Source organism: Poecile atricapillus, chromosome 5 (genome assembly GCF_030490865.1).
Source record: "Poecile atricapillus isolate bPoeAtr1 chromosome 5, bPoeAtr1.hap1, whole genome shotgun sequence".
Lineage (NCBI taxonomy): Eukaryota > Metazoa > Chordata > Aves > Passeriformes > Paridae > Poecile > Poecile atricapillus.
In genome coordinates, this window is record NC_081253.1 from 14,564,181 (window position 1) to 14,581,382 (window position 17,202).

At 49.0% G+C, this 17,202-nt stretch overlaps 1 protein-coding gene across 1 annotated transcript in view; it reads left to right on the forward strand.

Annotated features, from left to right (window-relative positions):
• The first annotated feature begins 6,545 nt into the window (after positions 1 to 6,545).
• The window catches only part of IGFBP2 (insulin like growth factor binding protein 2), a 58,575-nt gene continuing 47,918 nt past the window's right edge, over positions 6,546 to 17,202 (forward strand). The window contains exon 1 of the mRNA XM_058839648.1: positions 6,546 to 7,128. Within this exon, the coding sequence (XP_058695631.1) occupies positions 6,729 to 7,128 (400 nt within the window). The 5' untranslated portion in view covers positions 6,546 to 6,728. The remainder of the gene's footprint in view (positions 7,129 to 17,202) is intronic.

Consider the following 17,202-nt stretch of genomic DNA (forward strand, 5'->3'; position numbering starts at 1 on the left):
TTGGTAGGGGGTTAAAGGCACTTCAGTCCTGTGTGCTCCCTAGTCCTGGAGCAGCTCCTGTTTTTCAAGAGCCAGGGGACTTCTAGTGATGGGGTTTCCTTTGTGTTAGACATAAATATCAGTGTACCTTCGAACACTTCTCTTGCCCTAGGAGAGCTCTGTACTCTGAGTCAAGATCTGAATGGCCTGTCTTGCCCCAGCCAAAACACGACTGTTCCCTGTGTTTCTTCCAGTACTTGTTTTATTTGTCCCATGAGATGAATAAAGTTACTTCCCCGAGGAGGCTTTGACATAGGCAGCTAGAGACCAGCAGCTGGAGTCCTTTCTTAATATGTAGTCACACTACACTTTCCTTTCCTTCATCGTGTTCCATCCAAGCACTTTCTGTGGACTCATGTAAGCAATCCCTGCTCTCCCTGGGGCTGCAGCGCCTTTCCACTCCATTCCTGCATGCAATGTTGTTACTCAAAGCAGTATCCCAGCATGGTGCCTAGAAAAGAGCTGTTTTCTCTCCTGAGTAGGTTCTCCAAAGCTGTTATTACTTTTCCAACAGCAAATACAAAGCAAGTGGAAATGTTGGCTGATGCTGCTAACAAAATTCTTAAGCATCTATGTGTGCTTTGAAATGCTTTCATCCTGCTGCCCTGCTCAAGGGGTATCAGGCACCGAGGGAAGCCTGTCAATGCAAATGTCAAAGCAATCTTTGGGTTCTTGTATCTGTCCATTTGCTATTCCAGGGACTGGGAGGCTGTCCCAGCCCTCTCCAAGAAGCTGGACCCTTTAGCATCTGGATTCAGTGAAACAAAAGGATTTTTAATATTTTATCTTGGGATCTAAATCCCCATGGAAACCATGGATCATATTGGAAGACTCGGTAGGTGTATGGATTGTGGTGGCTCTTATGCCCAGGCACATGAGATTTTGGGAGCATTCCTATTACTGAAGGGAAATCATGGTTGAGTGATCTGGAGAGGGAAGGTCTCTGAGGCCAAAAGAACAGGTCCTCAGGTAAGAAGCAAAGGCTGTTAGTCACCAAATATGAACAGTACTAGTCCCCATTCCCTCTAAGTTACGGCTGGAATTTTGTGATGTCTGTAAGGCCACTGAGAATTTAGTATCTTCGTAAACAAGTCACCTGCTGATATCCTGAGAACTGCCACTGGGAAACTGTAATAAAGGAGCTGTGTACAGTACTAGGTCCTTTAGCCACCCAAGGCCCACTTCAAACAGAGATTTGTTTAAAGTAGGAGTATCTGCAAAGGTGCACTGCTATCTTGGCTCTTCCTTCCCCTCCCTCAGCTACATCTCCTTACCTGGTCCTCTTCCAAGAGTAATTAGCCCTGGTACCTGCAGAAATCAAGGACATTCCCCACATAAATCCTCTCTGCTTTTGTTTTATCATCCCTACAAGCCACGTCACTGTGCCTGATCAGCCTAGATCAATATAGAACCTTTTTTCCTCACCTCCTTCTGATCAGCTGCTTGGTTTCAAGCTCTTTTAACACCTGCAACAAATGAATGCATCTTTGAAGGAAGCTTAGGGATGAGTGAGGAGTGACTACTGGGGTGTCCAAGCGCACAAGCCTCTGCTATCTATGGCAACTGCAGACCAGCCAAACTTGTGACACCCTGCCCCTCTGCCCTGCACCCCTGCTGGAAAGCACTGGTGGCTGGGAGATGGGTAAGTGCTGAGCACCTGGCCCCTTAGCATGAGAATCACCATTGCTTTATGCCTTCCAGCTAATGGGTGGTTTTAGCTCTGCTAATCTCTAATCAGTGCTGGAGAAACCTAAACAAACTAGCCTGCACCATTCCTAAGCATTCATAATTACTGGATCAGGCTCAAAGATAATGCATTTAGGGCTGCTCTAAAAACATTTCAGATAGAGTGAATGTAAATAAAGTGGCCTGTAATTGACCCTTCTGCTGACATCTGAACTCTGGCTGATGCACCTGGCGAAAACAATATGAGGATGGAGAGGGGTGCCTGGGGCATCAGGCAGGTCCAGACCTACCTCTGAGTGTGACCTGTGGAGCAGAAGAGCTAAGGCTGTGGATCAGAGCTGTAGGAGCTTGTGGGCTACCTGAGCCCCTTGCACAGGAGCCAACAAGGCTCCAGAGAACAAGTGCTGATGGAAATGTAAAACATGCTGATGAGTTTTGGGGGGTGGAAGTACAAGAGGCTGACGTGCAACCACAGGTGTAACTCTGGCAGTGCAAGTAAGGCATGCAGTGAACCTCTGGGCACCTAACCCTGACATGATGCTGGGAACTCAGTTCTGGGCCATTTGTTTATTTCCTGGAAAGCTTGCTGTTTCCAGTGTGATTGCCTTGGGGAGCAGCTGTGGGCAGGATGAAACAAGAGGGTCTTGCCAGTGCCTCCCTTCTCCCTGAAGGGCTCTGCTGAGTTCACTTCCCCCACCCCAATTCAATGAGCAAAGCTACTGAACTGGGGTGGCTGAAAGCAGGTTAAGTTTCATGCATCGAGGCAGCATGGAGCTGGAGCATTGGGACCTACAGTCCTGGGGAGAGTGGAGGGAGGGACAGAGAGCCAACTCCCTGGCTGGATCCAATAGCCTGGATTTTAAGGCTTAGTGCTCCTTTTGAGGGGGAGTAAAAGTTCCCCCTGCTGGGGCACAGGACAGGGCAGAGCTCCTTCTGCCCCTGCTACCGACTCACCCTGGCCTTGGTCATGTTCCCCTGGCACCCCCTGGGAAGGGATGGGGATGAAGGAGGGAAGACCCCCTGCCACCCCACTCTGATGCGCTTCATTGTGAGCCAGAGGCAATGCCTAATTGCCTAACTAACTCCCAGTACCTTTTACTTATGGCCAAACTAAGCTGAATCTCCGGGGAGAAAGCAAAATTCTTTTATGGCTCTGTCCTTTGTCAAGGATGAATTAGGAAAAATAAACTCACAAACAGAAAGTGGAGGCCCAAATACATCAATCCCAACCTTCCTCCTCACAGCCTCCCTTCATCATCACCTGCCCCTCACCAAGCCAGCTCTGGGACTCGGGAGACTTTCTCCAGCACCCACCGTAAAGCAATTTGTGTCAGTCTACTGAAAAGAAGTCATTTAAAAATAATTAAAACACTGTTTTAATCTTCTTGACTCTTTTTTTTTTTTTTTTCCCCCTCCCCCATGGTCTATTACCCATGAAGAAAAAATGAGGGAAAGAAAAAGGCAGAAGGGCACTTTGTTTTCTCCCCCCACACACTCAGAGCTGTAAAATACTTCTTAATGATTGGGAGCAAGAGGATCTCCGTGCTGGGCCTCCACTTTTTGTTTGTGAGTTTATTTTTCCTAATTCATCCTTGACAAAGGACAGAGCCATAAAAGAATCAACCAGCACGTCTGTGGGAAAAAACTGCCCTGAAAAGGGTCGAAGGAATACTGTAGCATTTCCAAACAATTCCAAGGGCTAAAGCCTGTGTGAGATGCAGCTTCAGCTATAACTTGCCTTTCTAGGAACAAGCGTACATCTGTTTGGCAATGCCATATTTTGTAGGGTAAAATAAACCCTTGAGAACAAACAGGCCAGCTTATCCAGAGGGGTAAATGCCTGGGAACAGAGCTCACTTGTTAATCCTAAAACTGTCAGCAAAAACCCACTGGAGAAATTATAGCTGGCCACGGGCACTCAAGCTGTTTCCCTCTGCCTCCCCGCCTCCCCCCATCCCCACAACAGCTGTAAAATCTTCTTTATTGTTCTGCTGGAGTTGGAGAGCAGCACAGAAAGGTCTCCCAGCCCAGGGCTGGAGCAGCAGGGGCAGGGGGACCATCTGATCCATTGTATCTGCACCGGTGTTATTCCTTCAGTGGCAGACAAAGAAGATGACGGCAATAAAAGAAGGAGAACAACCCAAGCACCTACTAAAGAGGCATATGAACAGGAAATCCTGGCTCGTTCCCACATCTGAGCTGTGTACAGTTTCTTTCCCTACAGGATCATTATGTTTAATGTCCTTCTGCAATTCAGGCAGCTGAGCCAGCCGAGCCCCTTCCCTCCCCCTCCTCTCTACCTTCCCTTCTCTCATCAGATTTCGAGCCCTCCCTGTGGAAAAATGATTTGTGCACAAGCAGCCTACACAACGGTGCTTAGAAGGAATTTGCCCCTGCCAGGAGTTATTAATGGCACCCCTGTAAATGCCCCCAGCAAAATGGGCCGCTGCAAGCATCAAGTGCGTGTTGAAAAATCGGGTTTAAATCGTCCCTTGGGCAATGACCTATTGGCCACCTGAAAAACGCGGGATTGGTTTGCTGTATAATTAAGTTCAGGCCATCTCTTGTGCTTACACATGCAGAAACCCAGATGTCAGCTTGGTGCGAATCAAAGTTCTGGGCTCTTTTAAAGCACCAGAAGACAGACTGTGAGGGCATAACATTTGCCACTAGAAGAAAACCTACTTTGAATACTTGGAATATTTAACTGACTGCAACAGATAATTAGCCAAACCCTCTTACGCCTCCAAATATAGATTCATTAGTCATATGAAAATATCTCATTGGAACCAAATGTGAGTCATTAGTGAAGTCAACAGCAGATCATAAAAAAGGTACCTAGAGCCTCCTTCCCGCTATCCCCAAGAAGTTGTAAGAGTGCAGTGAAAATAATTTGCTCCATTTTCTGTTGAACATCTGCAGGGAAATCTGTCTAAAAGGGAGGCTTTTGAAGGGCTGCTGGTATGCAGAGCTGTGCATCCCATTTTCCCACTTCGAGATTTGTGGGAGTAACAGTTGCAAATCCTGTGCTGGGCTTTTTCACTACATTTATTTTTCTTTTTCTCTTCTGGAAGAGACTTTCTCAAGTTGCCTAGGCTAAAATTTGGGTTCTGTAATGTAAAAAGACATTTTGTAACATGAAGTTGAATAAAAATCTCTCCATTATTTGCTTCTAATTTCAGGGGAACATGTTTGTTGGCTTGGAATTTCAGAGTCCCCTGCACTCAGAGTGCTGTTGCCACAGGGACCCCAAAAGCAGCTAGATACTTTCCAAAGTGAAATGGGGCTGGTTAAAATTGGTGTCCAGCTTAAGTAAGGTGCAAACAAGCAATGGTGTGTTTTAAAAATTAAAGCAAGCGGGTAACTCCTCTATGGCAAGGTATCTGCAGCATGATGGGCAGACAGAGAAAGGGACCATGGTTGAGTAAACTCTTGTAAAACCTGAGTTTGGGAAGACTCAGGGGCTGGGATGGGACTGCGTGCTCAGTCTCAGGACGTATCACAGATTTCACAGAGCATGCTGAACGCTGCAGTCCATCAACCAAGCCTGCAGTCATCAATCTCACAAACAAACATGTTGTTGTATAACTCCAGAGCTGTGAGTAATCCTGTGCCAAAAGTTGTGTCGCGCAAGTTGTCAACAACAGCATTCTGCATTTTTCTTAATTTGAAAAAAACTAAAACCAGAGCAACAAAAAATTACACCAGCAAATTTTAAATGCTCCAAAGTTGTCATTTTTCCTGTGGCTGAGGGAACTCAGGCTGCCTCAGTGCCTGACTTTAACCATACACCCTGCAAAGATATTAACTGAGTTTTCCAGCTTCATTAGCTCAGCTGCATTCCCTTGACTTTGTTGTTGCTATTTTTTTATTACGGAAAAAAAAGTCATCTCAATGTAATACCCCTTGTAGTAAAAATCCTCTGTGTAGCCTGTGGCAGTCGGGCAGCAGAAGAAGGAGTGTGACAGGGTTTGAAATGGGTGTTTCATACCAAAACCCAAAAGCTCAGAGACCTCTGTCTCTGTGCCTCTGGTTGTACCGCACTTTTGGTCACCTTCATGAGGCAGCGGCAGAAGGGAGGTGCTGAGTCAGCTTCAGACAGCTTTCATCAAGGGGCAAAATATCCTGTGGGCAGCCAAGCTGGAGGCATGGAGCATCCCTATAGGCATGGAGCCCTGGGTCTCCAAGAGGTCTCACCCAGCCCCAGGGTCTTGTTCCCATGGAGGCACGGTGGCTCCCAGGATCAACATTTGGTGAGCCAGCTAGGTGTTGGTCCTCATGTCCGTGGTGGCACTCGTACTGAAATGTGGCTGCTTGTGTCAGGCCTGGCACTTTTGTGGCAGTGGGGTTTTGTTGCTTACCCCCCCCAGCTCCCCTCATTTTTGGGGGTGTGGAGATCACCCAGCTCCCCTTCTCGCAGCACTGGGTGTTGCTGTGAGACACGACCCCAGCTCTCTGGTGGAGTGGGATCTCCATCCCTCCCTGTCCAAGGTGTCTCCGTGAGGCGGGTCTTGACTCCCTCCGTGTTTGGCCCGGCGTATTCAGCGGTGCAGACCCCCATCCCCAGAGGGACACCTTGTCTCCCACTGCAGTAGGCCCTCGCCCCGCGTCGCTCACACTCCCGGTCTTGTGTGCGCCTGGCCCCAGCCCACTCTGGGTCTGATCCCCGCTCCCCACCGGGAGGGACAGCCCCGACCCCCGCGGGGGAACGGGGGCGGGCGCGGGGGCGGCTCTAGGACCCAGCGGCGGCGCGGCGCGCCCGGCCCCGCTCAGCTCCGCTCGGCTCCGCTCAGCCCGACTCCGCGCCGAGCCGAGCCGTGCAGTGCCGTGCCTCTCCCGGCCGTGCCGTACCGTGCCGTGCCTCTCCGGGCCGGGCCGTGCCTCGCCGGGCCGTGCCGTGCCACGCCGCCTGGTTCCGCTCCTCTGCTCCCCGCCCCGCGCCGCCCCGCCGGGGGGCCGAGCGGCGCGTCCACCTGCCGGCCCCGCCGCCCGTCAGTCCCGCCATGGCGCTCGGCGGGGTCGGGCGCGGCGCGGCGCGGGCCGCCTGGCCGCGGCTGCTGGTGGCGGCGGCGGCGGCGGCGCTGGCGCTGGCGGGGCCGGCGCTGCCCGAGGTGCTGTTCCGCTGCCCGCCCTGCACGGCGGAGCGCCTGGCCGCCTGCCCCCCGGCCGCCCGCCCGCCCTGCCCCGAGCTGGTGCGGGAGCCGGGCTGCGGCTGCTGCCCGGTGTGCGCCCGCCTGGAGGCCGAGGCGTGCGGTGTCTACACGCCGCGCTGCGCCGCCGGCTTGCGCTGCTACCCCGACCCCGGCGCCGAGCTGCCCCTGCAAGCCCTGGTGCAGGGACAGGGCACCTGCGCCCGCCGCCGCGACACGGCCGAGTACGGCGCCAGCGCCGAGCGCCCCGCAGGTGAGCAGCGCCCGGCCCCGGCCTCCGCGGGTCCGGCACGGCGCGCCCAGAGCCGCGCACCGGCGACGGGACCGAGCGCTCTGCTCGGCTCGCCGGGGACCGGGCACTGCGCGCCGGGGACCTGGGACCGGGGACCGCCGTCCGGGCTTCGGGCGCTGGGGACGGTGCACCGTGCATCGCTCACCGGGTGCCGGGCACGGGGGACAGGTGGGCGCTGGAACTGGCATTCGGGAACGCGTGCCGGGGCAGCGCCGGGGTGCCGGAACGTCCAGGGGACAAAGGAATCCTGAAGGGTGACCTCCGGGGGGGTCTTCCCGGGGCAGAGCGACCTCAAGGGAGGGCAGACAAGGGGTTCCCTGCGGGAGAGGAGCGAGAGTAAGTCCAGGGAAGCACAAAGAAGGAAGGCATGAGAGGGGCGCTGGAGGGGGGACAATGCATGAGCGCATCCCTGAGGTGGGCAAAATGGGATATTTGGGGGTGCAATTACTTTGGGGGTTAGAGAGGTTTCCTTGCTATGGGACAGGAGCCCCAGGGGTGGAATGTAACGAGGTGAGGGAGGGAGGTGGGTGGGAATCCAGGGGCTACTCCGGGGGACAAGCTGGAGGTTGGGGTCTTTTACGGAAAAAAACTCACGATGGGAACAGATGAGTGTGAACTTTGGGGAGATGCAACTGAGGGGTGGTGAAGGTCCTTTGGGGAGCAGAGAGAAGTCAATGTTCAGATTTGTGTTTGGTGAAGGAGTAAAACCACCCTGAAGGGTGATGGATGCCCCAAAGATAGGGAGAGAGGTAGTGTGGGAGGACCATGTGCTGCCTGGTGGGAAGGGGGAAGCGGAGGGACTGCGGGGGCCCTGCTATGTGAGGAACCTGTTCCCGATGGCCGCCCTTCCACAGCAGGGTCCACCTTGGCGATGAGGTGGCTTCTGCCGGCTCCCGTGGGGGTCCTGGCCCCCTCAGGCCCCCCTGCTCCGGGAGCTGGGTGCAGGGACAAGAGGAGCGTCTCCCGAGGGCACAGCCCCGGGCACAGGCACGCCAACAGGCTCCTGACCTGTTGCTGTGATTGCCGTGGGAGGGAGCGCTCTTCGGGCTGCCGATACAGCAGTGCTGGGTTTCATTAATGCCTCCTCTCCCATGCGATCAACTGCAAGCTCTTTCCTTTTCTGTGGCATGTTGAGAATTGACAAATCAGCTCTGGGAATAGAAACCAGCGCTTTCTCCTTTGTAATCGCCCGTCCTTGACTTCTGCTGCCTTGCTGGTTTTGCTCCCCTGGCTATGACTTGGGCTCTTGACCCTGTTTGCATAACTAGTTCAGCAGCACGACTTTGAATTCCCTCCCTTCCCTCTTGAGGCTTTATTTAAAAGTGCTCTGAACCGGGCTGTACCTCTTTGGCTTCCCTCTCTGTGAGGATGGGAATGCAACCAGGTACCTGTGCATGCTGCTCTGCTCGAGGAGGAGAGATGGAGAGAGCAGAGTAAAGAAGAAACAGCAGCACAGAGAACTTCGCACGTTTCAAGCTGCTGCTTCGCACAGCCAGGCTGCAACTGCTGTTCTTCCCACTCCTGTCCCCTCTCCTGTCCCTGCTTCCTTGCCCAGCTGTGAAGGGCTGTGGAGAGCTGGGACTCTGGAGAACAATGTTGATGCAAAATCTTCCTTGATTACAGAATATGAGTGTCAAGGGAATGAATTTTAGACTGTCCAGAAAGAAGCCAAGGGCATTTAGATTTAAGGAATTTGGTGCTGACTTCCAGGCTTATGCTTTTACAAAAAGCTGGGGTGGGTGGAGGGCATTGCAGTGATGGGTTGAGAGGTGATTTTCTGAGTTAGTGCTTATTTTTTTTTTCTTTTACAGAGTTTAATTCAGAACTATGTTAACTTCACTCAGTATTTTGATTGATTTGATTATCTTTATTCCTTTACAATGGGAGTGATTTATTTGATTGCATATCCGTGGGTAATACACACAGACATAAACAGCACAGTTTAAGAACCCTATTATGTATGTGGTGCTCTGTAATATCCATAGGGGGCGAATAATAAAAATACTGGCACATCCTTATCCAGCGTGATGTGAAACATGCAGCTGGAATATTCACAGTTGAACATGTCTTGGCAGAGGAGCTTGGACATCCAGAAAAGGGTTTGTGCTCTTCAGATTACAAAATTTTTAGCAGGTTGTTGTAGCCATTAGGAAGAAAAATCCCAACCAAACCAAAACAACCAAACCCACAACAAAAACAAAATCCAAATCTGCCACCTTCACTTGATACTCTTCTCTTCAGACTCATCTTTGATCCCATCTGCACTGTGCTTGCTAAACATATATAAGGGAGCTTAACATATATGAGGGAGCTGAGTTTGCTTTTCATTTTAAGCAGTCCCAGGGAAAGCACTTTGGCACCCAAAAGAGCAGAGTCTGGAATTTGCTTTCAAATGCTGATGTTGAGCCAGTTTCAAGAGTGCCCCAAGAGCAAGTTTTTGCCTGCAAAAAGCAGGTGTTGAGGGTTTTTTGGTGTGGTTGGTTTTGTGGTGCCTTTTTTTTTTTTTTATTTCTTTTTAAATGTGCTTAAAGGTATTTACCCTTTTTCCCCTTTCTAGCTTGAAAAGGCTCCTTTGGCTGATTCAGGACTGGAATGCAGAGCTCGTGCTATTCCTAAATTAAGAGGTTGGCAAGTTTTTTTGTCCCTGATGAGAGGCAGAAGGATTGCCCAAATGAAACAAGGAATAAAACTCTGCAAATTCTCCTGCTATGGCTCCAGCATTGTTTAGTCTTCCACTAAGGTCTGTAAAGCCAATCTTGAAATGGTTGTAGGCGGAAAGTAACATAAACCACCATGTAGCTAAGAAGCAAGGGATGTTGCTCATTGCACAAGAGGCTTTGCGTATTTTGGAGATGTTGGGAATGTTGGAACAAAATAGCAGCAGTCTGTGGAAATCAGTCTGAGAACTTCTACCTCTCCGGGGACGTGAGTGCATCAACCCCTGTGAGTGGTGGGACTGAGGTGGAGACTCAGCATCTACAGGCACCAGGGCCTTTTAGGTAGTTTTGATGCCTCTGGACCACATTCCATTGCAGTTTGTTTCAGGTCATGGTGTAACAGATTCCTGTACTTCTGACTGTACGCCTGACCTGGGACAGGATTGTTACTGTGTGTGCAGAGCTCCTGCTGGTCTTGAATGTGTTTATTCTCTCAGTACCTCGGCTAGATTATCGTGGTTTTGCAAATGCAGTAAATGATGTGCCCAAGGTCCTCCAGGACACAGGGAGCAGAGTGAGGACTGTCTTTTCATTGTGTTAGTATGTGTCCTGGCAGAAAATGTCTTGGTGCCTTCAGCCACCTTCTATTCAAAACAGGCCTAAGGTGGCCATATGGGTCTTGTAGACACAGTGTGATTTGAGAGGCATTTTAGGTACCACTAGGGTCTTTCAACCCCTCCAATCTCAGCCAGAGGGTGGGGATCCTGCCTTCTGTTTTAGCCATGATGAACTGGAATCAGAGGCTTGTGCGATGTTGTCCAGCTCTCAAGTCCCATGTCCTTTGCCTGCCCGTCTGCTGGGTTCAGCTCTCCGTTTATTCAGGCTGGGTCAGGAGATAGTCCTGCTGCAAGCCAGCCCTAGAAAACAAGTATCAGATCAACGACCTGAATTGGCTCAAGGTGCAGCAGGGTGCCCAGCAGGATGCCAAGTGCTGCTCCAGGGTGGGAATTTATGCTAAGAGGTGGAGCAGGGCAGATCTCAATGCTGTCAGCAAATACCCTAGATTGTCTTTCACAAGCTATGAGAATAGCTGAAGAACATATTTTCTCCTAATGGAGACAAGATCCTAGGAATAAAACTTGTTCCACACTGATAAAACGGTTCTTGAGCCACTGTTCAAAGCTGACAAGTTAAGAGAATTTTTTTTCCCTTTGCCAGTTCAGTTCAATTGTGTTTGTAGTATTACTTTGTTGTTGAGGTACTTGTACTAATTTAGTGGGATATGTCACAGAACCCACTGCTAGCTAATGAGTCCTGCTTTGGAATCTCACTTACTTACTAAAACAAATGTGTTTTTTCAGTCTATGTGAATGGAAAGTAACCTTTCCAAAGGGAAAGAGAACTGTGCAAAAGCAAACTTGAACTTGAAGGGCTGGAGTTGCCTTACTCACCTGACCAGGGTCTCCTCTTTGAACTGCCATGACACAAAAACAGTGTCAAAATAGTTAACTGTTAGAAACAGAGCTTGTTTTAGCATCCAACCAAAATCCTTATTTGGGTAGCTCCAAATGCCACACATCCTTCCTTACAGGTCAGATGTCAAAACCTTCATTTCCCCTTGGCAGGCAGCTGCTAAAAGACAGTTTAATGTATTGCTTGAAAACACAGAAGACTCTGAGGTTGAAGGTAGCATAATGTAACTGGAATTTTAACAGCAACTTGAAAACCATGCCAGTAATGCTATGAATGCATTTTTCAACTCTACTAAATTGCCAGGAAGACTTCTGCTTTTCTCCTGCTTTTATAAGGAAATGAAGCATCTGTCATGATCTGCATGTGCTTGTGTGTATCTGTCCTTGTGCCTCCACAACTTCTGACCAGGTCAGTCAGGTTGGTGGATCCAACCTGATGGAGCGGTGGATGTCCTGAAAGTACTAAAACCTGGGTGAGGAATAGAAAGAGAGCCAGGCTGTGAGTATCCCCCTCATCCTGTGCTGGAAGCACATGAACAGGAGGGAGGTTAGTTATGGGTGAAAGCCAGATTTCAGCCTGGCTTATGCAAGCTTGGACATTACCACATGCCAGGAAAGCTGGCTACCAGAACCAAATCCACAGAGTGTGTTAATATGCCCACAGCTACTACAGCGGCTCTGCCCAGGTTAAGCCAAATGTCTGCACAGCTCCTCGCCTTGGAAGAAATCATTAAAAGTCAAATGCAATTAGTAACAGCTGTAGGGATGATAGGTAAAGGAGAAAACCACACAGCTCATCTGTCCTCATTGCCTATAGGGCTTTACCAGTACGTGGCCCAGGTCTTCACATTCGTCTGCAGCAGCTGTGTCTGGTCAAGAGCAAACCTGGTCATCTTTTAAGTATTTAGACAATAAATAACACCTTTGTGAAGCAGCTTCTTGAAACTGCTACCCCCTGCCACAGTCCCACTGGAGTTTGCTGTGGTGAGAGTGCTGCTGGTGTGAAAATGGTGGTTTGGAAAGGAGAGGGAAGCCTGGGAAGATTTCAAGGCTCTGACCCAAAGCAGAAATGTGTTTTCATGCTGTCCCTTGGCGAATGATCTGTTTCCTTCTTGCCCTTTGCAGTTGTTTCCTTTTCTCTGGATTTCAGGCTTATACTCACTGAGTATGGTATTTGTCAAGGGAACACCAAGAAGCCCTGTCTGTGAGAAAGTCCATGTCGTTTGTTTTATCCACATCCAGGAATTGAGCTGAGATAAACATTTCAGGAGGCAAAGCAGTGAAAACTGGAATGTGAGAGGTGTCTTTGTGTATGATTCTGTACTAGACCTGGCTGCAGTATCATCTGGGTCTAATTTATCTGCCCAATGGGCAGCTGTTGCTGTTATCCACAAACACAACTGGATTTGTGAAGGCAGGGTTTCATCCCAGCAGCATTCCTGTACCTGCTTTTCCTGGTCATGTGTTATGAGCTATGGATCTAGGAGAAGCAGTAGTTTCCTTGGTGGATTTTTTGCATTTCTGTTTATATTGGACAATTCTAAGCTTTCTGAGCATGGTAACGTGCCTTTTCTTGCTGGGACTCCTTCAGGGATGATCTTTTGCTCTAAGCAGACAGAGTAACAGGAAGGCCAAGGTAGAATGTAAAGATGCATTTACATATACAAGAATGTATAAAGCATTTCTGTTACAGAAGGAAGGCTGAGCTTGCGAAGTACTGAATTTTCAGGCGTAAGAATTCCTGTTTTCTTTCATTGAATTGGGGTGAGATATGTAACTGTGACCAAGTGTCTGCTTAGCAGACCCTTTCTGTATTAGAGAGATGCAAATCTGATGCAGTTGCTTGCACTTCCACTATCGCATCCACCCATCTTCACCCCGGCTCTCCCTTGGGGAGGTGCTGCCGGAATCAGCGCCCCTGTGATGGTGTCCTTTAGCAGCATGTACTGAACACATTGTGCTTGGCTTTCCAGCTTGTCCTCTCTGACTGCTGGATCTGCCAAAAGGGGCAGGTTTGTCCTGAGGCCTGCATTAGTGCCCTGTATCATCCCGGGAGGAGGGAGCTGTAGTACATGTGTGCTGTGGGGACTGGGAGGCTGACCATGGTGCATGGTCCTGCTGTGACTTGTGAGAGAAGGAAAAATTCCTGCTAGGAGTTCTGACATACTGTGCAGATTATTCTGCTGAGCTGATGTTGTGGCAGCCATGTGCCACTTTCTTCCCTGTGCACATTCTCATGCTCTGTCATACAGGAATTGGTCTTTGTTTGGACCTGCAGAGCCATGATAAGAAGTTTACTTAACTGAATCTTCACTTTTCTGGAAGGATGAGTTTTCTGCCAATTTATCTAGTCTTATTATTCTTTCCACAAAGACAAACTACTTTCAGTAGACCACGTCTGACTGAAACATCTTCGCCTACTTTCAGCAGTCACTGCCAGCAAGCTGGAAGGTGTTTCTCATTCACAAACTGGCCAAGCATGACCTCATTAAACGTTGAGTTGACACCTAATTACAAGAACACCTGATGTGATGGCTATCCTAGGCAAAGGCTGAGGAGAAAAGGGTTAGTGCTCAGTTACTGGAGATTTGCTGCAGCCCAGCATTTGACAGCTCTTTGTAATTGCATTATTGATTGATTTCTGCTCAGTGTTTTGCCAGACACGTCATTTAGTGAGATACCAGTGGGAAGATGGAGTCTCTTGTTATGTCAGCTTATGGTAGAAATAAATTGTTTAAGAAAGGAAAGGATCAGGAATTACATGCCTTTGTTATGGACTGAAATACTGGGAGACATCAGGTCACTTTTATAAGCCTTGAACTGTCCTCTGACATTGCAGCTTTTATTCTGAAGAAAGCTGCATTGTGCCTCTTGGCTGGTAAGGGAGCAAGTTCACTGCCTGGTGCTCTCTGTAGTCAAAGATCCCATTAATTCTGCCGGCTGCAAGGAACAATTTCTTGGTATTTCATTCTGGACTGTAATTGAGAGTGACACAAAGCACTGGTGGGAATTGAACTGTGTAGAAATCCCTGCTTTTTCTTACATTTTTTTGCAGATAAACCAGTTCAGGTGGGATGAGGGTATTTCTAATGCTCTGCTCTTGAAATTTATAATGTTTTCAACACCTTACTGGCTGGAGGCAATTTTAGAGAGATGTCTTTGTGTCTCCTTGCAGCTTGTCCTTGTGATGCAGGATGTCTACAACATTGACACACAGGGCACTGCATTCACTTGCATAACAAGATGTGTGGGATTACATGTCCTGTAATATCATGAGAATTCATAAAGCTTTGCCCAGTATTTTTGCCCCAGACTCCAGCAAGATTTCCTGGTATGATGTTGCTGGTCAGAATTCAGCCAGAAGTCTGGTCTCAGCTCTCTTGGCTAGTTGTAGAAGACTTAGTCCAAGCTGATGAATTTCTCTTGGTTTGGCGAGGAGATTGAAGCCCTCCTTCCCTTGTTTTCTCCTTGCTGTTTTCTAACTAGGAAAGGGTGAATATCTGACATCCATTTCTTCAAGAGTGCTTGCTGCTCGGTCTGAGGTGACTGGTGAGTTGTTGGAAGTGTTTTTGTGGTTTTGTGTGTCCTTTAAGACCTTTTTGGTACCTTCAAAGATAGGTATGTGTCCTTAGTGTGACTAGATTCTTGTAGGGAGTGCCCTGTTTTAAGAATTCCTACATTTTGCTCCAGTGAAACTGAACAGAATCTGACATTTTTTTTGCTGCAGACTGAGCCGGGGAACGCTCCTCTCCCATTGCTTCCAGAGGGTCACCTCCCTCCAGCTCTCCAAAAACAAGCAGAAATGGGGAGGAAACCTCAGATTTAGCGAAGAGGAGTGGCATGAAGAGGAGAAGCAGGATGAGTGGCTAGCATGAGGCTCGATCTTCCCACTGTTGGAGCCTAGAGCTGGTGCTGGGGCTCTTCCTCATAGCCTTGACTGTGACTGTAGCTGCCAAGGCTGTGAATAATCTAGATCAGCTGGCTCAGAGGCTCCCAAGGGTGCCTGGTTTCTGTCCTCTGGGACATGGCTGCTGGGAGGGTTTGGTGTGGAGGCTAGAGCCACTATGGTGTTGCTGTTTGCATGAAGCTGACCCAACAACCCAGGGACTTTCCATGGCTGTTTTTAGTTCCTCCTCTCCCTCCTTACTCACTGTGAAGTGCCTGTGCTAAAAACAAATTCCAGTTGTATTGCTGAATCACATCTTGCTACTTGGGGACACCGCTCAGGGGTGCTGCAATCCACCCTTCCCTCAGTAGCTGCTTTGCTATTCTATCTTTGCAGCTGAACCAGTGTGAGGAAAATGCTGAGTGATGGCACTATAACGAGTCTTAACACTGCTTTCTGAAGGTTGGAAGAACTGCTCTGGGATCTGTCCCAGGCTCTGAAAAGGCATCCCTTAGTCCAGATGATCAATGACAATATTCCTTTTCTGGAACCTTTTCTCTCTGCACTACTGGGCTCCAACAGCCATTTTTCTAACATAGTACCCACCACTAACTAAGGACCACGATTTTGATATGGTCTGTTATGTGTAGAGGGTCTTTTCTTTTTGTCTGAACATCATCCAAGCTTGATAAATAGAATGACAGTGAAACCACTGTTGGACCATCTTGATCTGACTGTGGTGTGAATGAACAAATAATCTGCCAAGATGGAAACTGGGATAAGGAGGCCTAGAGCAAAGGCTGGCCATGGTAGGGTGCCTCTTCTGGTGCCTCTTATGCCTGGCCATAATGAACAGGACTGCTTCCGTGGATTCTGCAGGGGTGGTTTTGGTAGGATTTTGTTTAGGCAGAAAGCCAGGTTGTTACAGAGCATTGCAGAGATCATTTGGACCAGAAGACCTGGTTTTGTAGTGGTGTTTAGGGAGTACTGCCATTCCTGGGACAGGATGCTAGGTCAGGAGTACAGGTACTAATTAGAGGCTAACCCACCAATCCATCACTGAATTTAAAGAGCAGTCTGGAACTGGGAGAGAAAAGTGAGACTATGGCAAAATAGTGCCTTCTTACAGGTCAGCTCACTGTGGGAATTCTGAGTCATTTTGTTGTTGATTTTAGTAACTCAAATCAGTGTATTCTTTCCTTTTTTTCCTTGCCAGACCCCACAGATCCTGTCACCTCGAGCTTTCAGATTCCATTAATTCTTGTGCATTATTGAGGGATTTTGGTTGATTAGAGTCTTGCCTGGAATTTCTCTGTGGAGGAGCCCAGATTTCCAACTGCCTGCAGATGGGACCTGTAAAGATCAACTTCCTGGCACACTCGGCTGGGTGGTGGGAATACAACTTCAGATGTCTTCAGGACAGACTTGGTACCCTATTCCTTTCAGGGCTCCTGTTGTTGACAGCATGGCCAAGACTGGGCAGGTGGAAAGCAAGTGGTCTACGGAACTTTGAGTAAAGCCAAAATGTCTGTTTTGGGCTGACTTTGGAGGTCTAGGAAGGTCTGGACCTCTCTGCTCATAACTGAGGCATGGTTGGTCTGTGGGCATGGGGAGGAATTTGGCATGGAGCCTTCTGAAGCAACTATCTTGTCTAGTAAAACTCAGGCTGTGGGAGTCGGTGTGAGGAAATAACAACATCCACTTTGGTTTCTGCAGGCTCTGTCCTGGGGGCTGGTTGGGTGTTGCAGGAGGCCACAGGAATCTGGCTTGTGACCACAGCCAGATTAATGGCCACTTGGGCAGCTTTTCAGAAGTGAGGAATTTGTCCACTTTCACAATAGTGGCTAGAAATTCCACATGAATTAATTAGTTTTATTACAGGACTTGTCCTTCCTGCTCCTCCAGGGCTCCCTAAAACACTGAACTCATTACATGAAGAAATGGAAATAGTACTAAAAATAAAAACTAGTGTTCCAAGCCTTTGTGAGGAAACACACAGAGTATACTGACATCCTCCACC